The sequence below is a fragment of the Trichosurus vulpecula genome, chromosome 9 (assembly GCF_011100635.1).
Source record: "Trichosurus vulpecula isolate mTriVul1 chromosome 9, mTriVul1.pri, whole genome shotgun sequence".
NCBI classification, from domain to species: domain Eukaryota; kingdom Metazoa; phylum Chordata; class Mammalia; order Diprotodontia; family Phalangeridae; genus Trichosurus; species Trichosurus vulpecula.
Window position 1 is genome coordinate 196,687,622 of NC_050581.1, and position 27,764 is coordinate 196,715,385.

The 27,764-nt window shown below is 41.6% G+C and overlaps 1 protein-coding gene across 2 annotated transcripts in view; it reads right to left on the bottom strand.

The window, feature by feature from the left end:
- The window catches only part of CACNA1D (calcium voltage-gated channel subunit alpha1 D), a 359,630-nt gene that overhangs the window by 165,365 nt on the left and 166,501 nt on the right, over window positions 1-27,764 (bottom strand). For both annotated transcript variants that reach the window (XM_036737725.1, XM_036737724.1), the window contains exons 6-8: window positions 27,424-27,576; window positions 26,441-26,637; window positions 16,915-17,018 (exon numbers count right to left, since the gene is read on the bottom strand). In XM_036737725.1, the coding sequence (XP_036593620.1) occupies window positions 16,915-17,018; window positions 26,441-26,637; window positions 27,424-27,576 (454 nt within the window). The remainder of the gene's footprint in view (window positions 1-16,914; window positions 17,019-26,440; window positions 26,638-27,423; window positions 27,577-27,764) is intronic.

The window sequence follows — 27,764 nt, forward strand, 5'->3', positions numbered from 1 at the left end:
TCCCTGCTAACCTCTCAAAGGCCATTTCAATGACAAGCAGGAAACCTGAAAACTGTGGCTCTTCATGAAAAAACTGGCACTCTTCCAGGAGTGATGGGGGTAGGGAATAGGGGCTGATTACTTCACAAGGAAAAAAATGCCTCCTAGGCCAAAGGGAGAAGAATGAGATTAACTGACAGATAAATACTGATGCCTATTGAGCACAAGGGGCTCAAAATTACAAAAGATAAAATTCCTAACTTCTAGGAACTTACTAGACTAGTCCAAGGGATAGAACTTGTACACAAATAGTTCAGATTTGAGGCTGTGTGAAAGAAATGCTATGGTGAAAATAATTATTATTTTAAAAACATTTGTCACTTATGTAGCACCTGAGGCTTGCAAAGTACTACATAATTGGAGCCTGCTTCAATTGGACAAAACAAGGTTGCTGAGTTATGACATATAATGACCATAGCTAATATACTATAGTTCCTTAAGGCTTACAAAGAGCTTTACATATATATGTTATTGGAACCTTACAATAACAGCACCTACCACTCAGGATTTAATATTTAAAAAAAAATTCAAAAGTGCTTAGTACGGGGCCTGGCACACAGTACGTGCATACAAATGCTTCTTCCTCCTCTCCCTCCTCCTCTCATCCAGTGTTTGAGGGTGACAGAGCAGACCTTCCGACTGGTGGCCTCACTCTCACTCTTCGACAGTCTTCCCTTTCCAGATGAGGAAACAGGAACTAAGAGGGGAGGTCACTTGCCCATGGTCACACAGTTAATTAGCATCACAGATAGGATTCTAACTCAGGTTTGAACAGGTTCCAGATCTAGCTCCCTATCGTCTCCACCACACTCCCTCTCAACCAGAGAACCCCACCACCACCATATTGCATTTGAGTAATGCTAATGTTCATTTTAAGTCTTTTCTGTCTCTTTACTGTCTCCATCTATTAGCCATGAAGATATGACCAATGAGCAGTCAGACAAGCTCAGAGAGAATGAGGGCCATTGCTTCTTTTACCCAGACAACGTCTATCGGACCCAGATGGCTCATTATTTGTGGCCAGATTATAGGCAAAGAGTTCTGGATCATGGGAATCTATCTTCTTACAACCTTCTAATTGCTGAAAAATCTGATCACCTCTTACCTAGAAAGCTCCGATGCCCATTTCTGAGGACACTGTGCTCTAGTCCTGGTCTGCAGGCAGCAAAAACAGCTATTTCTACTGTGACAGATTATTTGTTTTTTGTTTTTTCAAGTGCAAAACACACCATCATCCTGCCTTTCCTCTGGCTTGGCTCTCCCCTTCCCCCATTAGCCTGTGGCTCACTTCTTCTGAAGAAAGATGAAGTAGGATTCATGACAGCTCACTGCGACTTTCCACTCAGTGCAGTATCCAAATATCGAAATGTCTCTTCACTTAATTTTTGTACAAGGGGAAACTTTCCAAGGGAAGCAATGCCCACTTGCCCCTGAGGCAGATGGCCAGATGGACACTGCTTTGTGTGTCTGCTCACAAAGGGTATTTAGGATCCCTGAGGCTCAGTGCAAGTATGGTCTTCAGAGGATACTTGAGCAGGAAGCATCTGGAGGGTTTCCTGAACCTCTGCTTGAAAAGCTCTAGTGATACTGAATTTGCTATTGCTGAGAAAGTCAATAATAAAAATAGTTGATATTTATACAGTGCTTTAAGGTATGAAAAGGGCTTTACATACATTATCTCAAGTAAATCCTTGCAAGTCTGTGAAATTTCTAATACAAGTATTATTAACCTCATTTTACAGATGAGAAAACCAAGGCTCAGAAGGTTAAGTGACCTGCCCATGGTCACAGAGCTAGGAAGGAATAGTGTTTCAAACCTAGGTTTCTCCTCATTTCATGTCATGAGGTAACAAGAAAAAGCATTCTATAAATGCTTATGCTTTCCTGCTGTAGAACACGCAACCAGATGTGTTATGGGGAAATTTGTTTAAAGATTGGCTCCTAGGGCTACACAAAGAAAAATCTCTAGCAAAAATTAAAATTGTCTTCCAACAATAAGACATATGCATCCTTTAAAAAAGTAATGAAGCTTTATCATTTATCTGACTGGGGCAGGGGTGGGGGTTGGGGAGGTATGGGCCACTTTTCCAAGGTATTCTTCAAAAACACACAGGGGTTAATCTCTCTTATTCCAGTCCCTCTGAGTGTTTCTGAATCACTAGATCCCTGAAAACCTCTCTCTAAAGAAATGTCATTCAAGTGACAAACCACAAGGATATTTTCAAAGACTAAGTTTTCTAATATTGTTTTCTGGCCCCAAAGGCAACCACAACTAAAATTCTCAGTTCCCTAACTACAAAGAGAAAGAAGGGAAGTATGCCACTGCAGTCTGGCTCACAAAAGCAGCCTGTCTGATGGAACCCCAGGGAATCAATTTTTGTGTACCAACAAATTGGGATGGGTCATGCTGCTTGTTAGGAAGCCTGAAGTGCAGTGTCTTCTGAACCTTAGCTTCTATGGAGCTGATGGGAACAATGAGATGGCATTCAGAGAAACATGGGCTAAAAGAAGCAAAGGAGAAAGGGAGGTTTACTTTGGTCAAGTGTACCAGGGAGGCACAACAATGTGCTATTTATTTCTTCTAGGAAGTTCACCTAAAATTCTACTATATAAATACAAAACTATCTGGTAAAAAGGTATTGATGAAAGAATAAACTCCCTGGATCTCAGCGTATTCACCATGGACTGAAAGATGGATAGGAAGAATCACCCAGGACCATTAAACTTTGATTTGTGTTCATCACTCAGGTGCATCTTGGGACTTATTAGCAGTATAAAGAAGCAGAAGACACCAATATCTGGAAGACTGCAGAATTTTCTTTTGTGGTCAACTGCTTTTTAGAACCAACAAAACAAAGCCAAAAAACAAAGGTTAATAAGCATGAAAAAATAATGAGGTCTAAGGATGTTTTGGCCGATACATTGGCTATGGGGTGCAGGACTATTCCTCAGAACTTGGGACTCCCTTTCATCTCCAACGTCTTCTTCCTAACTGAAAAGAAGAAAAAGATCAATTCATTGGGGGAAACGATGACTAAGATCTTGGGGAAAGGAATGGTTTTATATTTCAAATAAGATTCATCAAATACCTCTGAACAGTGCTGGAAGGAGTCACGCAATTGCACTCATTGGATGCTCTACAAAATGATGTAATCTGATTTCAGTTGGGCTCTTCACTCTCCTCACAGCTCCTTCTCCCCTCATTGAGACCTAGCCTCACACTTTATTAAGTAAAGAGGCCATTTGCTGTAAACCATCTACTCTCCTACTTTACATATATAAACCCCTCGACATCATCCCCCATTCTACCTCTTCTCTTGACTGGTTTATACTCTTGATCCTGTCCTTCCCATCTCCCCTGGCTGACAGGTAGGTTCACAATCGACCTCAGTTTCTCTAACCTTCAATCTTTTCCTCATTTCTGCTATTTCCTGATGCCTGCAAACACTCTGATGTCCTTCGTCCTTAAAAACGTCACACCTGATGCTAACAGCTCCCCGTGGGTTATCCTTTATTTCTCCTCCCTTTCATAGCCAGAATCCTAGAAAACTGTCCCCACACTTGTTGCTCCCACTAACTTTCCTCATCTCACATTTACTTCTCAGAAACTACTCTCTAATTACCAAGGATCTCTCAATTGCCTTTTCTTTTTTCTCACTCCTCATCCTTCTTGAAGTCTCTGCAGGATTCAATACTGTTGGCCATCCTCTCCTCCTGCATATTCTCTTATATCTGACTTCTTGGTGATACTGCTTTCTTGGTTCTATTCCTACCTGTCTGACCTGATCTTCTGACTCCTTTCCTAAATTATCATCCATGTCATATCCTTTCTCTATGAGTATCCTCCAAGACTCTGTCCTGGGCCCTCTTCTCTATATATGTTTGCTCCCAGTGACTTCATCAGTTCCCATGTTACAATGATCATTTCTATGCAGAAAACTTCAAGATCTATTTATCAAAGCCTCTACTCTGTCCTGAGTTTTAGTCCTGGGTCACCAAACTGAATCATAAAACTGGATGTCCTGTAGCTATCTCAAATTCAACAGGTCCAGAATCGAAATAATTCTCTTTCTCCCTAAGTCCCTCCTTCTTCTGAACTTGCCTCTTTCTGTCAAGGGCACCACTATTCTTCTAGACCTCAGGTTCACAACCTCAAAGTCATCTTTGTCTTCTCACTCTCCCTTCCTGCATGCAATCACTTGCCAAGTGCTGTTTATTTTACTTCCAGAACCTCTCTCACATACATTCCCTTCTCCTCATTTACACAGTCACCAGCCTACTTCAGGTCTTCATCATCTCTAGCCTAAGTATTCCACTACCTCTGGTCTCTGCCCTCTCCAGTCCATCTTCCACACAGCTGCCAATTCAGATCATCTCCAAGCACAGATTTATATCACCGGCTAGCTCAACAAATTCGAGTGGCTTCCTATTACCTCTAGGATCCAATATCAAATGTTCTGCTTCACTACCTGCTTCTGACCTACATTTCCAGCCTTATTCTACACTACTCTCTTTCAAGTAATCTCCAGTCCAGCTAAATCGGTGTTCCTGCTGATCCTCATAGTTGGCATTCTATTTCCTTTCCCTATGCATTCTACAGGATTGTCCCACTAGCCTGGAATGCACTCCCCCCCACCTCATGACTCTCAGAATCCCTAGTTGCCTAGGGGTTTCCAAGGCTTAGCTCAAGTGCTGCCTCATACTGGAAGCTTTTCCTGATCCCCAAGCTACATTTAATTTATTTATACTTCACATAGATTTATTCTGTATCTCTTCTTCTTTGGAGAAACTGTCTCCTAATCCTTAAGGACGAAGGCTACTTCGTTTGTGCCCAGCACCAGGGTTTTCACTCCTTAGAACACTGTAGGCATCTAATAAATGATTGGGAAAGTTCAGAGATTCTTGACCCAGCAGCTGATAAAGAATTCCCTTTTCACATAGTTCCCTTACTTTTCTCCCTTGAGGCCTTTTCTGCCTCAGGCCTAGCTTATGGCCAGGCCTCCTAAATGCTCTCCAAGTCTTTGTCCCCAAGCATCTGCCCCATCCCATCTTCACTGCTTCTCAACATGTGCCTCTGTTCTCAAGAGACCAATTCATCCACTATCTTTGGAATATGTTATTTTTCATTCAGATTTCCATATTTTTGTTCGTGCAGTATTCCCAACTGGCAGGCTTTTCCCAGCTCCTTCTCACCTCTCCAAACCCTGCTGTTCCTCCTGTACGGTCTAGTTCAACTCCTACTTTTTCACAAAATCCTTCTACCCTTTGAACTTAGCATTAAAAGAAAGTAAGGTAGAGTGGAAGGAAGGCTAGCCTTGGAGAAAGGAACCCCTGGGTTAAAATCCTGACTTTTATTTGCAGTAGCTATTCGACCCTAGTAGAGCGATAATGAAAGAGCAGTCAACCTCTAAGGCACTCTGGCAGTTTTGTCTAAGATCATAAGTAACAAATGAGCTGTTTTTCTGCATCAGGTAAGAGTGTTCTATATGCTGGTAAAAATCATACCACTATGCAATATATGTATATATATATACGCACATATATATACATATATATATATATATATACTGTTCAAATTATTTCTTTGGAATTCAATGATATACTTTTCTTATGATTACACTTCTCACAATTTGTATTTCTGACACAACTAGATTATAAGCTTCTCAAGGGCTAGTTCCATGTCTTCCCTTAATTTCTACTCTGAAAGAGCCAAGTGTTGGGAATATAGTAGATACCTAATAAATACTTGACTAATGGATTTTTTGAGAGCAGGATATATGGGAGGAAGATGTTGCAGCTGCTCAGATTTACCCAGCAATCCCTCTGTGTACCTCTGAAATCCAGATTTCCAGTGATATCTTATAGGGAAAGATCACAGAACTATCCCAAAAATCCAGTCTCCTTGACAGGTGATTTGTTGTATCAGATTTTGACTGGGTCAAACCCAGGGTGATGCAAGATAAGAACACTTCTGAGAATTACAAAACCTCCCTGATTTTGGTGGCTGAAAAATCCCAGAAGGCTCTAAGATTCAAAGCATGCCAGGAAGATGCCTTGGCTCCTTACCAAAATTTATTTCAAAGCAGAGTTATGAAGGAACGATCTGGCTCTTTGTGGATTAAAATCTTATCCTTAAATTCTGAACCAAAATCTTATGACAATCAGACTTAAAGCAATCAAGCTTGTCTTGGAAGTGGTGCACATAGCCCAGGAAGGTTTTATTAAGATTGGAGAAAAATGCCTATGATTTTACATGTTCACAACAATTATGAGACCTCTTTCTCTGCTGAAGGTATATACAAGCAAAACAACCATTCTTCCAAAATGAAAATCAGAAAGAAGTGAAAGAAACCAAAATGAGTGCTATGCTTCTTCCTAGTCTATCATATCAAAACAAAGACCATAATGTTCCATCCATGTTCCAGAGACCATAATGTTCATCCCTCAACCTTCACATAAAACTCCAACAGAGCTGTCTCCAACAGATGGGAAGACTTTATTCCCCTGCAGAAAGATCTTTATGGGAGCAGCATAGTGCTACTGAAGAACACTGGGTTTGGAGTAAGGGGACCTTCACCTCTGGGGACCTCGGGATCTTAAAAAAGTAGTGGAGGATGGCAGGTTAGTTGATCTTCAAGGTACCTCCACATATAAATTCATCAGCTTAAGGCATTATGTTTCACTGCTCCCATGAAGGAAACTTAGAGTGAATTTAATACAATCCCTTAATTTTACAGATGAAACTGTGGCCAAAGAATATAAACCACTCGCTGAAGGTCATAAATTGTTAAGTGAAGAGATGGGACCAGAACACAGGCTTCCTAATTCCAACCTATTTTCTTTCAATTCTACTATCATCCATATGGTTAACTTGATTCTTTCTTAACACAGAGAACTGACTTCAATTTTCCATGAAAGCTGATTGTAGGAACAGAAGAGAAAAGGTTTGGCATGAAATAAGAAGGAAGTTGTATAGGTAATTTGGAGTAGTCTGAACTTGTAAAGAAAGGTGAACACTGAATCTGGAGTAGGGAAACTTGGGAGGAATTGAGAAAAACGTGAAGGTGAATAACTTCCAGATCCAGATTCTACTTCTGGCTTCTGTGAGAAGAGGCTAACGTGGAAGGAGTGGTATTGAAGAATCAGTCAGGACCAGAAAAGGAAGACTGGACAAGGGAAAGGAGAAAGTGTTTGCAAGGTAAAATACATAAGAGAAGGTAAATGAAAGAAGGTGGTGCATAAAGCCAACTTGTAGAGTGGTTGCTGCTTGAGGCAAATGGTGAAATGGCTATAAGCTTGGTAAAGGGGACAGCAGGCAGGCTGCAGAGGTGGAACTGTGGAACTGCAAAGTCTCCAAGAGGTAATAATAGGTTTACATTTTTTCAACAATTTAATTGTAATACTAAAAGAAAGTTACAAATTCATTCATGGATGCTGAGCGACCTGAAATGGCTATTTGTAAAGAAAGCACCATAGTAGCCTCTGAGCCACAGACTGATGATTTCTTGGGTGCCATTCTTTTGTAACTTATGAATGCAACATTACTGAAAGGAGTATAAGCATTTCAGGAGTCTAGGTTTCCTAGATTAGTACAATGAAAATCTAGTTGCAGGGACAATGTTGAACTTTAAAACAAAGAAAATCTTCCTTTGTCCACAAAGATGGGTCTTCTGGGGTAATATGATAGTTCTGTAATTAATTATACTCCTTAAAATAACATGCTCTAGTTAAATTTTATCAGAAATGATGGGTGAAATAGTTGTTGATTTTATTCAACTAAACAACTACGACATGCATAGCACCATTTCATATTTAATGTCCCCTTTATGCAGCATTGGCCAATCCGTCTTTTAAGGGATTAAATGACAAACCCCATAAAACACTCTTCTCATCTCTGACTATAACAGTTCTTGCAAATGCCACCCATTGTGTGGGAGTGCAGAAAAATTATGGCTTTAATTTGGATCATTCCTAGCTTAGTGGCTTTGTTAAGAGGTAGAGTTGCGCACATTGGTAAGACATCATTAATTTTTAAATTTTCTTTTCCAGAATTTAGGTTTAAATAATGTAGTAGCCTGACCTCCTAAAGGATTCCCTATAAAACTTCTGCCTTTCCCACAGCAGCACAAGTCGGAAATAAACTATACATGGTGACATGAAACTCGCATGGTGACAATTTGGAGTGAAACTGTTCAGCTGTAGTGTGGGTTCCACTTGTGTCAATGGGACTAAAGTTATCTGAGATCTTAGAAGGTTCTTGCTAATCTGTTAAAATAATTTTCTAAGGGAGTTTGAAAGCTGTGTAGTCAGTGCTGAAATGAGGAAGTAAGGACTTTCTTCTAGATCCGGCCACTGTTGTTGCCAGGGAAACAGATGTCAGGGAAACAAAGATCAGCGAAAGCTTTCCCTTACTAATCTGACATCCATTTCTATGGAAACCAGAGCCAGCAGCCAGCAGCAGAGGAGTTACCACTCTCTCTGATTTCAGATGCAGCTCCCAAGCCTAGGAGCTTCAGTACCATTTCACCAATGGCATCGGGATCTGGTTGTTTCCTCTGGCAGAAAGCTTTTTATTTCAGCAACAAGAAAATTCACTATTTTAAAAGTATATTTGTGGTTTGTATATTGAAAGAGGAGATTTGGTGTCCTACTTAAAAGAGATTTTAAATCTAATTTGTTTCACTTGTTCTTTCCCCAGAGGGCTGACTTAGGCATATCCTTCAAGGGACCCCAAACTTGGGCATTCTCTAGCCACGTGATCAGCCTCACAATCCCACTGTGTAGGAAACTAGAGAACTTCACTCCCAGTCAGACCTCAGGCATCACATACAGTTGAGAACAGAAGCCTCTCAGTGTCGTAATTAATTCTGGCTTACTAGACCAGTAGGCAAACCATGAACTTCAGACAAACCAGCTAAATCTGGAACAGATGCCTTTACCATTTGGTCATCACAGGAGTCTTGATGTGACACTTGGGTGACAGAACACCAATCCATTTGTCTCCTGATCAATATCAGGAACAATTGAAGAAGAGAACTAGAAGGTGGGCATTCCAGAGAGGCAGATGTAAGTTCAACATAACAGTCAGCATGGGAGTAACAAGCATGGAGTGGCCCTGATGTGGCATCTCCTCAGCCCACATGGTTCTGTTTTCACCTCTGTGGCATCTCTAGCAGCCCTCAGCTTCTCTCCATTCTCACTGAGTTCAGGGCCTCAGCCCCTTCCCCAACAAGTTCTGAATCAGTCTCCCTGCCTCAAAGGGATGCCCTGAGTGCAGATCTGACCAGGTCACTTCTCTCCCTACTTGATCACATTCCAAAGCTCCCTATCATAGCTCCCTAGGATAAAATATATGCTCCCCTCTTTAATTTATACACCTTTCACAACTGGATTCCATCTTATCTTTCCAGCATCATATGCATATAGACTAATTGCAAATTATTTGATTCATAGAATCAAACAGAATATAGTAACATAGTATACTTTGATAAATATTAGTTCATGTAACTCATGTAACTTTAACTTACAAAAGTTAAAAAAAAACGCCATGAGATTCTAGGATCCTACAAACTATGAAAGTGATAACCACAATTAGTGTAGACTTACTCTATGATTCTAACCAGGACCTTTGGGCTGATTAGTCTACAAGCAGCTCCCTACTTGAGCTTACCTCTCTATGGCTAGCACACTGCCACCTCCTGCTGATCGAGGGTCACTGCCACCTCAAGTAAAACCTTCCTCCCTCTTAGCTTTCTGCCTCTTCTCATCCCTAGCCAGCTCATCTCTAGCTCCTCCCCAGTACCTCCTTTCATCTACCATCCCTTTCTAATACAACCTCTGGATACCCTACTTCTATCATTAATAAACTGCCCCCCTTCATCAGCGATTTCTTCATGTAATACTTTCTTCATCTTCTGACACTCACACAAACCTAGCCTTCTCCTAAAGACTTCTGACATAGAGTCTCCACAGCCTCTTCCAACCTCTCTCAATCCCTAAAGGACTTCTGCTCCTTCACAGTTCACCTTGTCTGATCTACATAAAAAATACGCTATCATCTTTTGACCTCCTGGTCCTTCTCCCTCCTTTCGCAAGAAGGAAGGCGCTCTCAGTTTCTGTGAATACCCCCAAATCCTGGGCTCATGCTTGGTAACTTCAACATTCATGTTTTCTTCAAACACACCATCCTGTCAGGACACCAACCTCTCTAACTCCCCTGGCCTGTGTTTCTGCTCAGCTTTAGCTACCTCTAACCACTGTTACCCTCACCAGTTCTAGCAGCATGATCCTAAATTCTGCCTTTCCCTCTTCCGACAGCTGTCTCTTCTCCTCAGTCTCTGACCTCACCCTCGCTCTCTCAGGACAAGAAGGAGGGTTGGGTTTTTTGGTCTCTGAATCCCCAGGGCCTACCATGGTACCTGGCACACAGACTCATGGCTGACTTCATGCATCCTATGTCTCAGCCGAACTTACCGACTTGCTACCTGTGACCTTTGATCAGGCCATCCCCAGTGCCTGTCTCTTAGGATCTTAGTCTCTTAGGATTCATCGTTCCCTTCATCTCAAGAAGTGTATACCCCTAGAAGCCTTTACTCATCTTCCTAGTGGCTGGTGTGCTCTCTCTCTCCTTAAATTACCTGAGACGGACTTCTTAGTTTACACTTGTATTTCCCACTTTCCCCCAAATAGCACGTAAACTGTTTGGTGGCAAGGAATCCCTCTGATTTTCACCTCTCTTTCTCCAAAGGCCTACCCACACTAGGAGCTTACACACAGAAATGAACTTAACCTGAATTCATACTTACTGTAAGCTCTAACCACTCAAAAGCCTTACTTTCTCTCCCTTAGTAGCTAACCAGGTCACTAGCAAGTAGCCTTATCCTGTCCCTGCTTCACATGTGGGTCTCCCCTACAACCACCTTTTCCACTCCTATTTCTCCAGAAATTTAATACTCCTTGAGAAAGTCATGACAAATCCTCATTAAACAACAAAGCCCAGGCCCATATTACTGCCTGGCAAGCCTGGAGGCCTTTTTCTGGATTTCTCTCTTGCTTCTTTCACTCCCTCTCTTGTACTAGTTGACTATCTGTATATATGTTCCTGATACCTGCAGCAGAACTGAAGTTCCTTGAAGACAGGATCTGAGTCATTTAACCCTTTTATGTTTACTGAGTTATATTTCTTTTAAGATATCTTATAATTCTGACTTTTCACTGATTCAGCTTGACCATCCCCACCCCACCCCCTACACAACACACACACACACACCCCAATTATTCTGAATTAGGGAGATCTTTCTTATATGTGAATTCCTTCATCTTAATTTGACAAAAAGCACAATTCATTCTACTTCTTAATCTCTGCATAGCCAAGAGTTGGGCGACATAGCCTACAAATGGTGTTAAAGGATTAAGTACTGTCGCCATTTTGTAATTATGGAAAAGACATTACGGGACTATTCTCACATCCCTGAATTAGCTGGTATTCCTAACAATCAGTCACAAGCTGCTTCTATTAGGTCAACAGTGACCCAAGGCTGTGGCTGAAACTCAATGTGCTTTCCTGGTGTTATGGGGCAGATACACGTTCAAATGGTCATCATGTGACCTCCCAAGAACATGGTCGAGATGCTGAGCATTGACAAGCTACTGGCCTCTCTTACCATGTCTACTGTAGCATTGCCAATAGCAGTTAGAAGGAGCTAAGTCAGAATTCCATCATTCACTTTTTAAAGAGGTCTATTTTTTTGTTATTATATGGGATAGATAGGGTAGGGGTGAGGATGGAGGAGGGGAGGATAATGGGGGAAACACAGGCCACGTGAAAACAAAACACATCAATGGCATTTTTAAAGTGTAAATAGAATCTAGAGTTTAAAATGAGAATAACCACAAGGCTTCCGAAAAGCTGATTTAAGAAAGTGAAACACAAACTGTCCTAGCTATTGGCTAATATCCTATATGGTTTGCAATTTCTGGGCATAAGAAACATCTCTCGCTGACTTGATGAAAAATTGTAATGAAAGCCTGCAGCCTCACAGCTCCTCTCATGAATTTCTGTTCTAGCATCTCCTCAAGGCTCTCCTTCAGGCATCAGTCAATGTTTGTGTTTGGTCACTTCTGAAGACAGTCTAAAGTTTGTAAGGATGTCACTCACCTTAAAACTGGATCTGATATAAAACCCAAATCCCTCCAAATCGGCAGTTTCAGGACATAGCAAAAAATCCAGATCACACCTCCAAAATGCAGGGCACAAGACGAAGGCAGAGAGAGGGAGAGCATGGAATGGCCACACGGCAACACAAAGAGGCAGGGAGAATAAATGCATCTTGTACAACGGTGAACAGAGGCCAAAGCACACACCCCATCCCTCAGTGTTATGACAGCCATCACTGGAAAGAGCAGGACACCAGAGTTCAGAGCCTGCTGTCCAGAGGGCCTGTGTGAGACCATATCCTGGGCTTTACCTGGGGGCTGCTTTGTGTTCATCTGATGCCCTCCAATGGAGGCACCTGTGCAGACATCACAGCCAGGTTCTTTTTAATAAATGCCAAACTAGTGGTTGCCAAAACTGGGTTTGAAATCCCCCTAGTAGTTTCTAATTATTAAAGAATGACATAACTATCAAAGCAAAACATGCTGATTTGAGAGTCACCAGAGTATAATGGAAAGGGACCTGCTTGGGAGCCCAAAGGCTTGGATTCAAATCCAGATTCTGCAAATTACTCTCTGTAAGACTTTGGGTATTTCACCTGTCTGGGTTCGAGTTGCCTCATCTGTAAAACAAGGAGGTCATGCGAGATGATGCCTACAGTTGTATCTAGCTCTAAAGAAATCTATGAGCTTATAATTTATGAAAAATAAATCTATGTGATCCAACACTTCCTTGGGAGAGGAGAGGAAGCATGCATGATACCCGGTAATAACCCCACACTGTTCTTTCTAAAGGGCTTGGAACCACTACTTGGTAAAGTCCATCGGTCTTTACTTTAGTGATACAAGCAAAGGCTTGCACCTTGGGAAATCTATAGAAACTTTTTATGACACGGGCCATTTTTCTGTCAGCTTGAAGTCTGGAGGCACAGCCCTTTGGGGGCTGTGTTTAGCAATGGGACAGGGAATAGTCATACAGAGAGGCAAGGGAAGCCCAAGGAGAAGAAGGCTCATGGCCAACATTTTAAAACGCAGCAGTTAGTGCCCAGTTTATAGCTGCCCCCTCAGTCACTGTCTCTTTGAATGTAAGGGTCAGAGGCCAAGTAGCTTATGAACAGAATTGTCTGGCAATTATAGTTGTAAAATAAAGGTAATTTTCCCCCTCCTGGAAATCAAATTTCTTCCAGCGAATCATTTAAATATATAGAGGTTCTAAAAATGTGAAGAAAAAGTAAAAGATGCTTAGCAAAAATACTTCTGTGAAAATCAGCTTCTTGGGCAATTATATGTAGTAGTGGAAAAAATAATAAAAATCTTGTCACTTGTATAGCACTTTAAGGATTGCAAAGCATTCTGTACATATTATCTCACTTCACCTTCACAGGAACCCTAGGAGGGAGATGCTATCACTACCCCCATTTTACACATGAGGAAACTGAGACTGAGAGAGGCTGAACAGCTTGTCCAGGGTCACAGAGCCAGTAAATATCAAAGACATGATTTCAACTCAGGTCTTCCTGACTCCAGGCCCAGTGTTCCATGCATTGTGATGCCCCCTAACTGCCAAAGAACAAGGAATTGTAAGTGATACCTGGGGCCCACCTCTGTGAAAGAACTTTCCTTCTCAGGATTCCTGTTTTCTGGTATGTAAAATTAAGATATTGGACTGCGTGATGTCTCCAGCCCCTTCCTGCACTAACAGTATTCCACATTCTCATGGTTTTAGCTTCATGAATATACAGTGATCAAATCAGAAAACGTGTCATAAGAATTTTTTTAAATGTTCTCCAATATCTTGGGGGAGATATGGGAGAGAAATGAGGAAAGGGAATGATGAATTATTTGGTTTTTCTTTCCGCTGTGACTAGATACAGGAAAAGGCCAAGTTTGGGTAAATGAGCTGCTTAGGAGAAATGAACATTTATTTTCTTAAGATACTCATAGGAAAACAGACAAACAAAAGATTAGCCAACCAGAGAGTTGCTGCCGTGCACCCAGCTAGGTGTCCTCAGGGGAGACAGGATGCAGATTCCAGTACTGAGAACTGGAAGAGGCCTTGAGAGCTCACAACATTCAAGCCCCTCCTTTATGGTTAATCCAGAAGGGAGAAATGACCAGTCCAAGGTCCCAGGGAAGGATTCTGGACACCAGGTGCTCCAAGTTCACATCCAGCACTCTTATGTCTCCTGAGAGCCTCAGGTGGCCCTCACAGTGATAATAGGAGGAAAGAGAAGCAAGGTTTGGGCTAACTGACAGAGGACAGAACCATAACGGGCCAGGGAGACAAGTTGGGGATGATCAGATACACAAACTAAGACTAAAAATGGGGAAGTATCTCTTATCCTACCACCTTTCATCCTCTGCAAAGAGAATCATATGCTATATGGACTCTGGGTCTGACCCAGGAATATTCTTCTCCCTCCCCACAAATTTTCTTTCTTAGGATGATTGATTAGTTCCACATGTGACCCTCATGGCTTAAAAAGCTAGTAATTTCTAGATTGTCTGTTGTGGAGGCAATGGATATTAAAGGCATCAGGCAATCTGGGAGATCCAGAAAAATTACTAAACACCAGAGTTGGGGGCACTGTCAGGTCTTTGCAGGGAGAAGCCGAGAGAAGGCTTTCAGCAAGGACAGCAGCACTTGATTCTTTATGAAGAGCTTTCATGTACCCTAAGGTCCATGGTAATTATGAGCACTGTTTTAAAGATGAGGAAACTGAGGCTCAGAAGGAAAGAAAATCCATATACTAACTACTCCAAAATGAGGGGGCACCAGCTAGTAAACAGCAGCATGGGATGAAAACAAACCAGGTTCCCTAAGCCAGACTCTAGAAGGTAGATTCTCAGCTTATGAGAATTTCTCTGCAGCTCCACTCTCTATGATAATGGCTGCAGGCAGCACAGACAGCAGCTGCTTTTAAGGACTGGGAGGGATTGTCTGGTTATTAAATATCACAGCCTTCAACACCAGTATGATAAGGAGGGAAGCTCCCCTATCTACAAAAACAGTGGCTGCAGTACTGAAAAGTGATGATAAAGAATGGATTCCAATGTAGCCAACACCTTCAAGTCAATGCTCTATTTAGTGGCTCCCTCTGTCTTGAAGCTCTGACAGGCAGGCTGTAGAGGCCTTAAATACCACAAAGGTAAATAGAGACACACTTCAAAAACAGGGACCTCTGATAAAAATGTTCATTTAACAGTGCTTATACCCAGCATCTTAAAAGGGAAAAGTGTCTGTAGCTAAGAAAGGGAAGGAGGGGAAAAAGGCAGAAAGAAGAGAAGTGGAGGGAAAGGGCAGAGGAGGAACAGAAAAGAAGATGGGAAATGGCAAGGGAATGGGAAGGGAGGGAAAAGTGAGAGCCAGGAAGGGAAAGGAAAAGTGAGAGTGGGTAAGGGGAAGGGGAAGAAGGGGAATGGGAAGGGGAAGGGGAATGGGAAGAAGGGGAAGGAGAAGAAGGGAAAGGGAAGAAGGGGAAAGGAAAGGAACGGAAGGGGAAGGGGAAGGAAAGGAAGGGAAGGAGAATCATGCTCAGTGGCAAGAGAAACCCAACTCATAAACTGAAGTCTTTAAGATAGCTCCACTCTAAGCCAAACATATTACCCCTTTACAACAAAACCAGAAGCATTCTGGGTAATTGGTGATCCATGATGGGGTCATTTTAAAGAACCTGGTTCCTCTTACGCACCTGACTTCTCAAAGGGGACAATATCCCTTTTCTGAATTGAGGGAAAAACCATTTTACTCACTTGCAGTCCATCATTCCAGGCTGTGACTGGCTACACAGGTGAGTTTTCAAGGTGAGGTGATTAATGCCTCATATAATCAATAGTGTCTGGCAAATGCTGTTAACACATAAGGTCACACAGACAGATACAGGCAGAGGGACCACATCTCAATCCCAAAGCACCACATTGGAAGAAGTGACAAAAGAATCCAAAGAGCATGCAAAGAAGCCACCACTGAGCAGCTGGAAGACTCCAAAGGGCCACTCACACGCTGCTCAGGGGCATACGCAACAATAATCGGGCTGCTTACCCACTAAGCACACCAAGAACCAGGTTAAGGACGAAAAATGAGCCAAGGATGATCAGACTAACAAAATACACCCATGGCCATTCCCATCCTATTGCATCATTTACCTGTAAAACGTAAGGAAATTGGTTACAAGTTATCCAGTCACTAAAGAGCAGAGTCCCAGCTGCAGCTGTCACACCCCTCAGGCATTCCCTCCACCAGCCAAGGCTGGCCTGGGCCTCTGAATCTTTCCCAATAAAGCCATGTCTGCTCCTGAAAATGAGACTACGGGGAATCAAGAAGTTGGCCTCGTTCTGTACTCCCAGCTCCTTTCAGTCGAAGGGACACAATGGTTACAAAACTGCTCATTTTATAAAGCTAGAAAGAGCAGGCAACAGATAAAACTTCAATTATGAACCACATTGTCAATACATTTTAGTCAATTTTTTTTATAACTTTGCCTTCCTAAACGTCAGAGAAAGGCAGTTTTCCTTTGAAAAAACTCAACAAGAATTTAAATCTAGATAGAATGAGAAAAGGCAGATACATCATTTACTCTATATTCACATACTGTCTAATTTGCTGAATGTGGCACCTTGTCTGAAAGTTCCACTTGATATGGCCCCCACTTAGCAATGCCTGTGTGGTCTTGGCAACTGTCCTTGGGACTCTGCTTTCATGATGAAAGAGGTGTCGCTTACCCGCTCAATACACCAAGTACAAGATTTAGTACGAAAAATGACCCAAAGATGACGAGACTGACAAAATAGACCCAGGGTAACTCAAATCCCATAGCATCATTCATCTGCAAGAAATAAGATGGGCTTAGAGAAGTGGGTTATTACAGAATTTAGTAAGGAAAATTCAGAATCAATTTTTAAAAGCTAAAGCTTTATATTAGAGACAGAATTCTACACATTCTTCTAAACATTTCGCAAGATTTGAATGACAGGCAGCAGCAGTAGCAGCAAATGCACATTCACTACAACACCCAGCGCACACACACAGAAATGATGAGTGCAACATTCAACTTCCCAAGAAAATCAGACTTTGGACACATGAAAGGACAGGAGAACAGTCTTTTTTAACTTTCTAAAGGGGATCTGGACTAGTTGGTCAATTTCAGAAAAGGTCCTCTAACCAGACCAAGAAAAAAACTGCAGCCTAATTCCTAAATTGCTTTTGTTGGGGGCTGAATTCCTGACAATACAATTGTAGGATACAAAGACCTGACTGCCAACATCTCATCATCAGGATTTTTTTCCTCCTTCCTATCTTTGCTTTTCCCTAGCATATGCAAATATAACCCTCTATCTGAAGGGAGGGAAATGAAAGGGAACAGAACAAGCACTTCTACAGCATCTACTCTATGCCAGGCACTATGCTAGGGGCTTTTTACAGACATGATTTCATTTGATCCTCACAGCAATCCTGTGAGATAGGTGCTACTATTATCCCTATTCTACAGTTCAAGAAACTGAGGCACACAGAGGTAAGGTGACTTGCCCAGGGCACACAGCTAGTCAGTATCTGAGGCTAGATTTGAACTTGGATCTTTCTGATGCCAGGCCCAGCACTGTGCACTGTGGCTGCCCCCAGCTGCCTCAAGAATGGCACTCAGCCTGAAATGCTTAGTAATTGAGGGCCATAATGCCCCACTTCTGGAGTTTCCCGATTCTGAAGAAGGATCCCTTAAGGATGTGTTTGTTTTGGGTAGGGCATATTTGAGTCTCTGAAGTTTGGTCATATGGAAGAAAAACACTCTGCTTAGCCTCAGAGAACAGGCCAAAAAACAATTAATGGGGAGAAACTAAAAAATCCTAACAATGACAGAGAACCCCAAGTGGATGGGCTACTTTGGAAAGTAATAGGCTCTCTCTGCCTGGAGGTCTTAAAGCCAAAAGCCTAGATGATCATTTGGTGGGGAGAGTGTTGAGTGGGTGTTCTTTTCCCCATACATCAGTGCTGAATCAGATGGCCACTGAGGTCCTTGCCAGCTCAGAGAGTCTGTGAAACTCTCCCTATCCTCATGCTGGGTTACTGAAAATATTTAGATTGAACCAAAACTTAACATTGTAACAAAAATGTGACATCCCTTAAAGGTCGAGTTATGCTTGTCAAGGAACTTCCTGGGGACATTTTGGGACCTGATCTGGCCAGGCTTGAAAGAAAACAAAGTGATAGATTCCAAGCATCACAAAAAGATACTGAGAATGCCTAGAAACATTTTTTCCTTTTTCTTCCAAAGAATTCTCTCCCACAGCTCTGCTCCCTGCACATTCTAAGCCATCTGGAATCCTTCTTAAATGAAATATCTGAACTATACCTACAAGGAGGGATTCTGGAGGAGAGAGGAACCCTTGAATCCTCATCAGTTCTTAGATTTAGAACAGTAGAAGCTAGTGGATCTGAGCTACATGGAGAGAACTGGAAAGTGCTACATATGGAGCCAAGGGGTCTGGGCTCAAATCCTAGCTCAACTAATTAAGCTGTGTGACAATGGGCAAGTCACTTCACTTTGGGGGCCTTTGTCTCCTCATCCATAAAGTGAGGACACTGGATGAGATGACCTCTAAGGGCATATCTCACTCCAATCCATGATCCTGATCACAGACAGTCTGCAAAATCAGTTCACAAGTATTTATTATATTGCCGGAATCATCAATGTAAGGGGGCAGAGCAAAGCGCTACTCTCCTCTTTGTGATGTGATATTGATACCTGTGGCACCAAATGGAGCAAGCAGCCCCTTCAGGCCAGCCCCAATCCCATCCTGAATCCTCAGAGTGGTTCCTAGAGCTACCCTGCAGCCCAAGACACAGGCAAATTTTGAAGCCCAAAACCAAGTGGAAAATTCCTGAAGTTGCTGATCAATGTCAAGAAAGAATAGATCTTTGACTAACAGGAAATGTTGTAATCAGAAGAGAGGGAACAAACTTTATCAGTATATTAGGCCTGGGTTTGTCTAAATATCAGAATCCTCCTGAAAACAGCCTCATCTACCACTCTATACAGTGTAAAGACTGCCTTACTTGTGCCTCTCTTATGATCAAACCTGAATACCTTCCCAAAGTCTCCTACTAAGCATGTGTTTTTTTTTAACTTTTCCCTTTCCTTCAGGTTTTAGCTCTACAGTATAGTGCTAATACATTTTTCCATGTCAGCCAAATGAGGAAAATAACAAGCAAAAACAACTCAGCATCTGTTGTTTATGTCTAGGGAAAGGGCATTAAACCCCCTATGAAACACCTGTTTGGACATATAAAAAGTGACATGCTCAATGGAACTCCTGTCAGTCTGCTGGTAATTAAGGTAATGAATGCTCAAGCCAGTGCTGAGCCACAATTGTTTATCTAATTAAGCTCAATAAACTAATCTGAGCAGAAGAGTAGAGGGCAGGCCTTCCATACAGGCACTGCTGTCCTGTGACCCAATGCAAAGTCCAGAGGCTCAGGGTGAGGAAGAGATGCCTATGCCTGAACGACTATACCCTACTCCTCAGATTCCAGTGCTCTGGAGTGCTTGTGATTTCCCACAGCTTCCCGCGTTTGAGCTTTCTTCCTTTCTATCTCACATCTTCCTGGCTGGAAAATGTCTCTAATTTTAGGTCCCCACTTTACTAGCAAGGCTGAATAAGAATTCTCTTTCCAAAGATTTCTGGGCAGAGTGCACCATGGATTCTCCTTGTACCCATCCCCAGAGCCATCCTATAACCATAGTTCCTGGGGGAACTGGAGGAGGCAACATGGTACAATGGAAAGAGCTCTAGGTCTTGCATAAGAAGACCTGGGTGAAAATTCTGGCTCTGCTACCTGCAGCACCTGGGACCTAGGAGAACTCACAGAAACTTCCTGACCTTGTCTCCTCATCAGTAAAATGAGGGGTTGTGCTAGATGACTTGTGACACTCTGCACATTTAAAATCTGATTGAAAAGCTACCCATCTCCAGATGGAGAGGCTCTGAACTCCGAGGACAGATCGAGACATTTTTATTTAGGGACATGGCAGATGCAGGGAGTTGTTTTGTTTAACTATACATGATTGTAATGGGGGCTTTGTTTTCCTTGCTTTCTCAAGCAGTGGGAGGGGGAGGAGCTGGTAATGTGAGTGAAAATGTGGATCTGAAAATAAAATTGAATTTCAAAAAGAGCTGGTGTTAAGACTATGACACAGAGGACTCACATGCCCTTTCCCCATAAGCATCTAGAACCTGGGCTCTTCTAAGAATTTAACATTTACAAAATGCTTGTTACTCAAAGAGTAGATAACCATGAATTTACCCATTGCTACCAAATTGCAAATGGAGACTGTTTCTGAGAATGAATCTCTGAGGCTTGTAAATAAGTAACCCAAAGACCCATGGACCCTCTCACTGAGGACAATCTATCTCCAGATGGTCACATGGCAGCACCTGAGACAGAGTAATATTACTCGATGCCAGCTGCCATTTACAGAGCACACTACAGTTTGCAAAGCACTTGGTACATGGTATCATTGGATTTTCACTGTGCAGTGAAAAAAAATCCTGTTCATATCTGATAGTTGTTAGCATAAGTGCCTTGAAATGGGGGTCTTTTGTCCATATCTGGGGAGATAGGACTTAGACACAAAGCTACATTCTAAGGTTCCCAGAGTTACTGAGGGAGGGAGGCAAAATGAGCCCAAAAGAATGATTTTTGAGCAGTCTCTAAGAGTGGATGTAAGTCATGTAAACCCAGAGCAGGGGATCATTACTCATGATCAGGGCACATGTTATTCCCCCTAGGACAGTGCAAGGTCCTTGAATGCAGAGATCATTTCATTTTGGCCTTCACAGGCTCAGCACCTAGCAGAGGGCCCATATACAGAAGACACTCAATATTTGTTGAAGCATACTGTTCAATATGTCAGACATCTGTAGAATTGTGTTCAGTTATAAGTGGCAAAGCTTTCAAAATAAGCTTTTGACTTTCATAAGCTAGAAAGCACTTAAAGAAGGCCAACCTCTATAGGTCTGTGAAAGGCCTTGAATTCATTATTTCACATTATTCACTATTTAGAACAGGGATGTGTGGCCAGAGAAAAGAAGTCTTAGGGTGGGAGAGTGGAAAGAAATGACAAAGGAACTGCCTTCGAGCATCTGAAATGCTGTGCCCTGGAAGGATGGAACTAGCTTGGCTTGGTTTAAGAAGGTAGAACCAAAGTAATGGGCAGAAGGTGGAAAGAAGAAAATTTGAGCTTAATGTAAAGAAGAACTTTGCTAACAATTAGAGCTATCCAAAAGTCAAGTGGGCTGCTTCAGGAGATAGGGGTTCCCATGCACATCTTCAAGCACAGTCTGGATGAGGTCCTTCTGGGAACACTGTAGAGGAAACAGTTTCGCAGATATGGATTGGACTAGATAGTCACTGATGCCATTTCTGACACTAGAATTCTGATTCTTACTATCTCCATTTTATAGATGAGGAATCAGGACCAGAGAGGTATATGACTTATTTATGTTTTCCCAGCCAGTAAACCTGAGGGGCAAGATCAGAAACCAAGTGTCTCCTGACTGATTTCAGCACTCTGGACAGCTCCTGAACTACACAATGATGCTTCATAGCAAAGATTAGCTGGAGAGGCTTCTTATTGTTTTAAAATAATGTTGGAACTTGGCATCCCAGGAGTATTTATATGTAATGAATATGAGAACTGCAGAAAAAAAGAACTAGCTGATAAGTTAGAGAGGTCACCCTTGTGCCTGAGCTGTTGGTATGTGGGGCCTTTCTGGAGGATTCCATGAGCCAGGACCTCATTGTTATTTTCAATGGGTAAAAATCTTAGTCCTAATTAACCAACACTCCAATTGTCTGCAAATATCAAAGAGAGAGTACAGTTCAGTTCTCTATAGACCCTGTGTCACTTTTGTCTCTGAAGAGTCTTTTGGATTCAGGGGTGATCTCCTCATACAATGGAAATGATACCTAGAAGGAGAGCTGACCTTATCCATATGTCAAAGTAATCAATGAGTTTTCCCTTTTATGTTCACATGTACCTCACAGGAGTTTCTAAATGTCTGAATCAGAGAAAGCTAAAGTTGGAAGGGATCAGAGAGGCCACGAAAACAGAGACCCAGAGACATTCAGCAGACTTCCCTATGGTCACCCAGATTGTAAAGGGGAAAGTTGGAACTAAGGTTGAGATCTCTTTACTCCTGGTTTATTGAGGTCTTTCCATTTTGCCATCTTGCCTCTGAGTCTAAAACACTTTTTGTAAATAAAATTACATTGTTGAGTGCACACTACTTGAAGAAAAACATTAGTGATTTTTTTACACTGGAGAATTCTTTCGCATTGTGAGTAACCCAGCTGTCCCACCTTTGCCTCTCCTTTATCACTTTCCTCCTTCCAATCCACCTCCCCCTAGAAAAATTATTTGAAAAGTAACCCATCTATATTTCACTTTTCAAAACCTATACATGACTTTTCATGTGTCTTTGGGCATTAAGGCACATGTGAGCTTGGTAAAACACTACAGGGACATATATAAAATTATTCCACTCAGTGATTATTCCCTCCATTAAAAATAGCTGAAGGATCTGCTTAAGCATTTAATACTTAAGCATTCCTCTTTCAGGAAGTATTCAGAAAACTTTACTTATAAATAACAACCAATTCATACTACTGATATAATTAATGGGACTAGCCTCAGTGAAAAAAACATTCAAAAATAAAACTAGTTGTGTTCATACTTTTCAACTTGGTTCCTAAGAGAATATAAAATTCCCTCTGCCCTGGATGCCTCCGGGATGCCTTGGAGTTGCACAAATGTCGTACAGGTCATCAAATTCCTTTGACTAGTTGGACCTAAAGCACATCCCAAAATGCAGAAAGCTGAGCCAAGGAGAGCACCAATAATGGCTGACACTTTGGGTCTAGTGGGTTTGTACTGAGGGGAGGCTGATTTCCACCTGTTCCTGTTCATCCTTCAAAAAAATCTCTATCCTTGGGAGCAAAAAAAGTAATGGATGATATTAATAATTTTTAGGAATATAAACACTGTTGACAAAAATCAGACTTCCAGTTCATAATTTCAGAAGGAGTGGACACATTTATCCCATGGGTCCAAAAAGAGGCTTCAACTTTTTGTCAAATCAGGTATTTCTAAAACCTAAGTTTGCTATAGAACTGCACTCTTACACAAGAAGCTATGATGTAAAACAAGTCCTCTGGAAGAAGAGAATTTAACCTCCAGGGCTTAGTCACCTCATCTATAAAATGAGGTTCATAGACTAAATCAGTGGTGTTAAACCCAAATAGAAATGGGGGCCACTAAAGTATGCACAAGGATTCCTGCAAGCCACATTTTTACTTAGAAAACTACACAATAGTATCTATGTTTTATTGATTTTTATTTATTTAGTTAAATATTTCTCAACTATATTTTAATCAGGTTTGGGCCACACTTAGTAATTGTGTGAGCATGGCCCACAGCATTAATACTTTTGAACCTAGATGATCTTTCTGGTCCCTAAAAACACTAAAATCTTTCTGAGTTGGACAGATTTTATCACCACCGCTCCTTCCTAATTGTAAGATGAGTTTAGGGAAGTGCAGTAAATGAGTCATAAAAATGAATATATGGTACTTCCCAATATCTACCAGTGTTTGCTCATTCATCTGCAACACTCTGAAAGGTGAATGAAATCACACAACATACAGGGAGTTCAATGTACATTTGTCCTAGTGTTCTCACTGACTTGTCTCACAAGTATGAGACCCCACCAAAGCAAAAAGCACAGATCAGGGAACCAAGATGCTTGAATTCTAGGACTTGGTCCTCCACAACATGTCCTGATGTAGGAATGGGCCAAATCACCTTTAAACTCCATATAATTTGTCCTTCCCCAAGGGATCTAGAGAAAACATGCTATGATTTCTACAATAGGACTGCTCTTCCACAATAAAAATGTCATTTAAAATAGCAGGTGACACTATCATTACTGTGAAATTATTCACGACAGAATTGTCATATTAACAATAATAATAGTAATTATCATCAATTTAGGCAACACTTTAAGGCTTTCAGAAGAGTGTCTGGAAATTCCTTCTGCTCCAGCTGGCCCATGGAATCTCCTCTTATCTTTTCTAATTTTAAAATTGATTACGTTTCCACTTAGTGTTGGACAGCAGAAAGCCCGCAGCAAAAGAAAGAATCAAGGAGAAAAAATGTAACATAAAGGTCAAAAAATCACCCTGCTGGTGCATCGGCAATGATGATTCACCTTGATGACAGAGGGAGTTAACCGACCAGCAGCCATGCTAGGCACTGGGGATACAGACACAAAAGTGAGACAGTCCCTGCCCTTAAAGAGCTTACATTCTACTAGAAAATTCGGCCAAGAGAAAACATTGGTTTTATCTTTAAGTACAATGTAAAATGAAAAAAAGCGTTGTTGTTTTCTCTAGGGTGTTCTCTGGGTAGGGTCCTGGTTTGAGTGTTTGGCTGGAGTGAGTCCAAAAGCAGAACATCTGGTTTCTTCCTCGTGACTATGGGTCATGGAGTTTATTAGGAACCTTAGGAATAGAATGTGACTAAGACCTCAGAAGGCTGCTAAAAAGAAAGCAGGCACTGCCCTAAGGAAAACTTTCTCCACTGGTTTGGCCTAATTCTTCACCCAACACACAGGTGTCTTTAGCAGCCACATTCTCAATTCAACCAACAAAAAATAGTTTAGATTCCTCCCTAGACACAATTATCTACATTATAAGGGGTTTCTTTGGAAATGTAAATGACAGAAAACAAACTGACACACAAGACATACACACAATCTCAGACACGCTTCCAAGATAATTTAGAAAGACAGACAAAGAAACATGCTGAATGATGCTTAAACCACATTTATCAAATTAGACCTAAACTTTAGAAAGAATAATATTTTTCAGATTCAACCTTCTAAATACATACATTACCCTCATTGCTGGCCTTCAAGTGAGTCAAAGGAGGTACTTATCCAAGTTTCTCTGTTGCATCTTAAAGAGATCTTTTACTGGCTTAGTGGAACAAGATCCTTTAGAAAAGTCACACCATGCTATCTCAGCTGTCACGAGGCCTAGGGCTCTGTGCCTTGCTGGAAGATATTGCTCCTTTATTTGAAGGCCTCTGAGATATAGCAATGCCCACACACAAAGTTAAACTGCCTACTAAATGTCTGGTAGTAATTGAGGATTAGGGCCGTGGTTAATTCTGCTTGGACTAAGATGCAGACTCAAAATGGGTCTGTGGTTTAGGCTCTTCTGTATCAAGGAATAAAATAAAATAAAAACCATAGGACTTTGCTCTTTCCCCTACAATTTCTGGGAAAATTAGCTTTGGAAAAGCTGAAATGCCACTGTGTTGGCTTTCCTATTACTAATGATGTGGATGGTAGTAGAGGTAGTGGTGATAACAATAAAACTGACGTGTAAAGCTGGCCAAACCTAGCCAGCCCAACTAAGAGCAAGAGTGAGAAAGTCTTCAAAGTCATCCAAATCTCACCACTTACATGGTTTAGCAGGCCTTGTAGCAAACTCAGAGGCCACACTTCTTTGCCAAAGGTTTTGTAGCTCCTGAGAGGATAACCTGAGACTATGCTGAACTAAGTTACAGCAATCTCAAAATGCAAAAGGGAAACATAATGAGAAACATAATGAGTACAAAAAGAAACTAATGGAAAAGGAGAAAGGAAGGAGGCTCTATTTTTCTCCTGTTTTAATTCTGTCTCGTTTAGAGGGTCTGGAGAACTACTCTAGAGAAAGGAAGGACAAAGAGTGTTTCTCCCCACCACAAGCTCTAGGTAGCTGCAGCAGGTCAGCCTTGGCAGCCCTCTGCAGCACAAGGAGAAGAGCGAGGGAAAAGGCCACAAGCCCCAACCCTGGGTCCCAATTGGTAGCACAGCCAGGGAAGAGAAGAGCCAGTTGGCACACTTACTCATTAAGGAATAGCGCCTGAACAGGCAGTACCCTGCAAACACTTTGGGACAGGGAATTTGGAAGGAGGAGTGGGAAGCCTGCACACCTGAAAATTTAACTCTAAGTAGTAGACATAACTTCATTACCTGAAACCAAGAATCTCATGGCACGAACAATGAAGAGCATCTATTCCTCTTCCTATTCATACTTCTTCTAAGGACCCTTTTCCATCCATCTCTCCAATGTACTTTATGTGACATGCTAACAAACTAGAAATCATCCAAGCAAGGTCAAGCAACAAATCACCCAACTACTTACCCAGTACAACACATCTGTCCAGCCTTCCATAGTAATACATTGGAAAACAGTAAGCATTGCAAAGGCAAAATTATCAAAGTTGGTGATGCCTCCATTTGGTCCAACCCATCCACTTCTACATTCTGTGCCATTGGCGGTACACTGGCGCCCATTCCCTGAGAACGCACAAGGTGCTGGGTCATCTTCAGCTAAAATATCTGCAAACAAACCCAAAGGTCATCATCATCCTGGACATGGGGCAAAAACAGTGCAATGCAGTAGCAGAGAGCAAAGGCAATTTCTGCATTCCCTTGGCAGTCTATGACTGAACATCCCAAAGGAGGCATGTCTTGGAGAGGGAGTTTTTGTCACTTCCCCTTCACAGTCGTTCAGTGCCTCACACCACCCCATCATTACCACCCAAGCATCTCCCAGACCAAGCTCCCATAGTCCAAACATTTTCCCATCATCAAAACTTACCTGTTCTCAATCTTAGTCCTCCCAATGTCTGTTCAACAGTAGTTAATCTGATCAACTAATCTAAGCTGCTTATAATCATTTAATGTTATTCTTTATAGATAATATACCTGAAGTTTAAAAGAGGCATTCAATGCCTTAATCCAAAGGAACTGAAGGCAGGATCAGTGAGAAAGATACCTGGGTGGAAAGAGTTTAGGAGAAAGGATAAGGATAGCCTTTACCCTCCTGACCTCAGAAGCTGGAGGTAGTGGCTGAATCTGAATCTGAAAGTGTTGTGAGGCACACGCACAAAAGGAGATCACAAAAAAGGGTTACTATCCGCTCACAAAGTTATAGAAGATCAATACACTAAGCTGCATACTCTAATTAGCTGATACTAACGATAAGCTCACGAGATGTGTGCTCAACTGGCTGACTGCTCTGACTCCATCTTAGTCTTAACCTCCAAAACAACCAAGGTTTTCTCAACTGGATGAGAGTGATAGAGTATTTTTAATAGGACAGTTGTCATTTTCACTACTTACCTGTATCAGTGAAAAAACAAGATTTGTGCATTTTCCCAATAAAAAGTTCCAATCCTATAATAGCATAGATTATGATTACAAATAATACCAAAAGGGCAATATGGAGGAGGGGAACCATGGCTTTTATAATGGAATTCAGGACAACTTGTAAACCTAGGAAAGAGAGAGAAAAATATACTTCTTATGGACTCGGAAGAGACTCCAAGAATAATGTTTTCCAGACAGTGTCCCGCCCTTGATCATGATCCCATAATCATAAGAGCCAGAGAAAATAGGCTCTTTATCTACTGATGATGACAATATATAGATGTTAATACATGATGAAATATATTATACACATA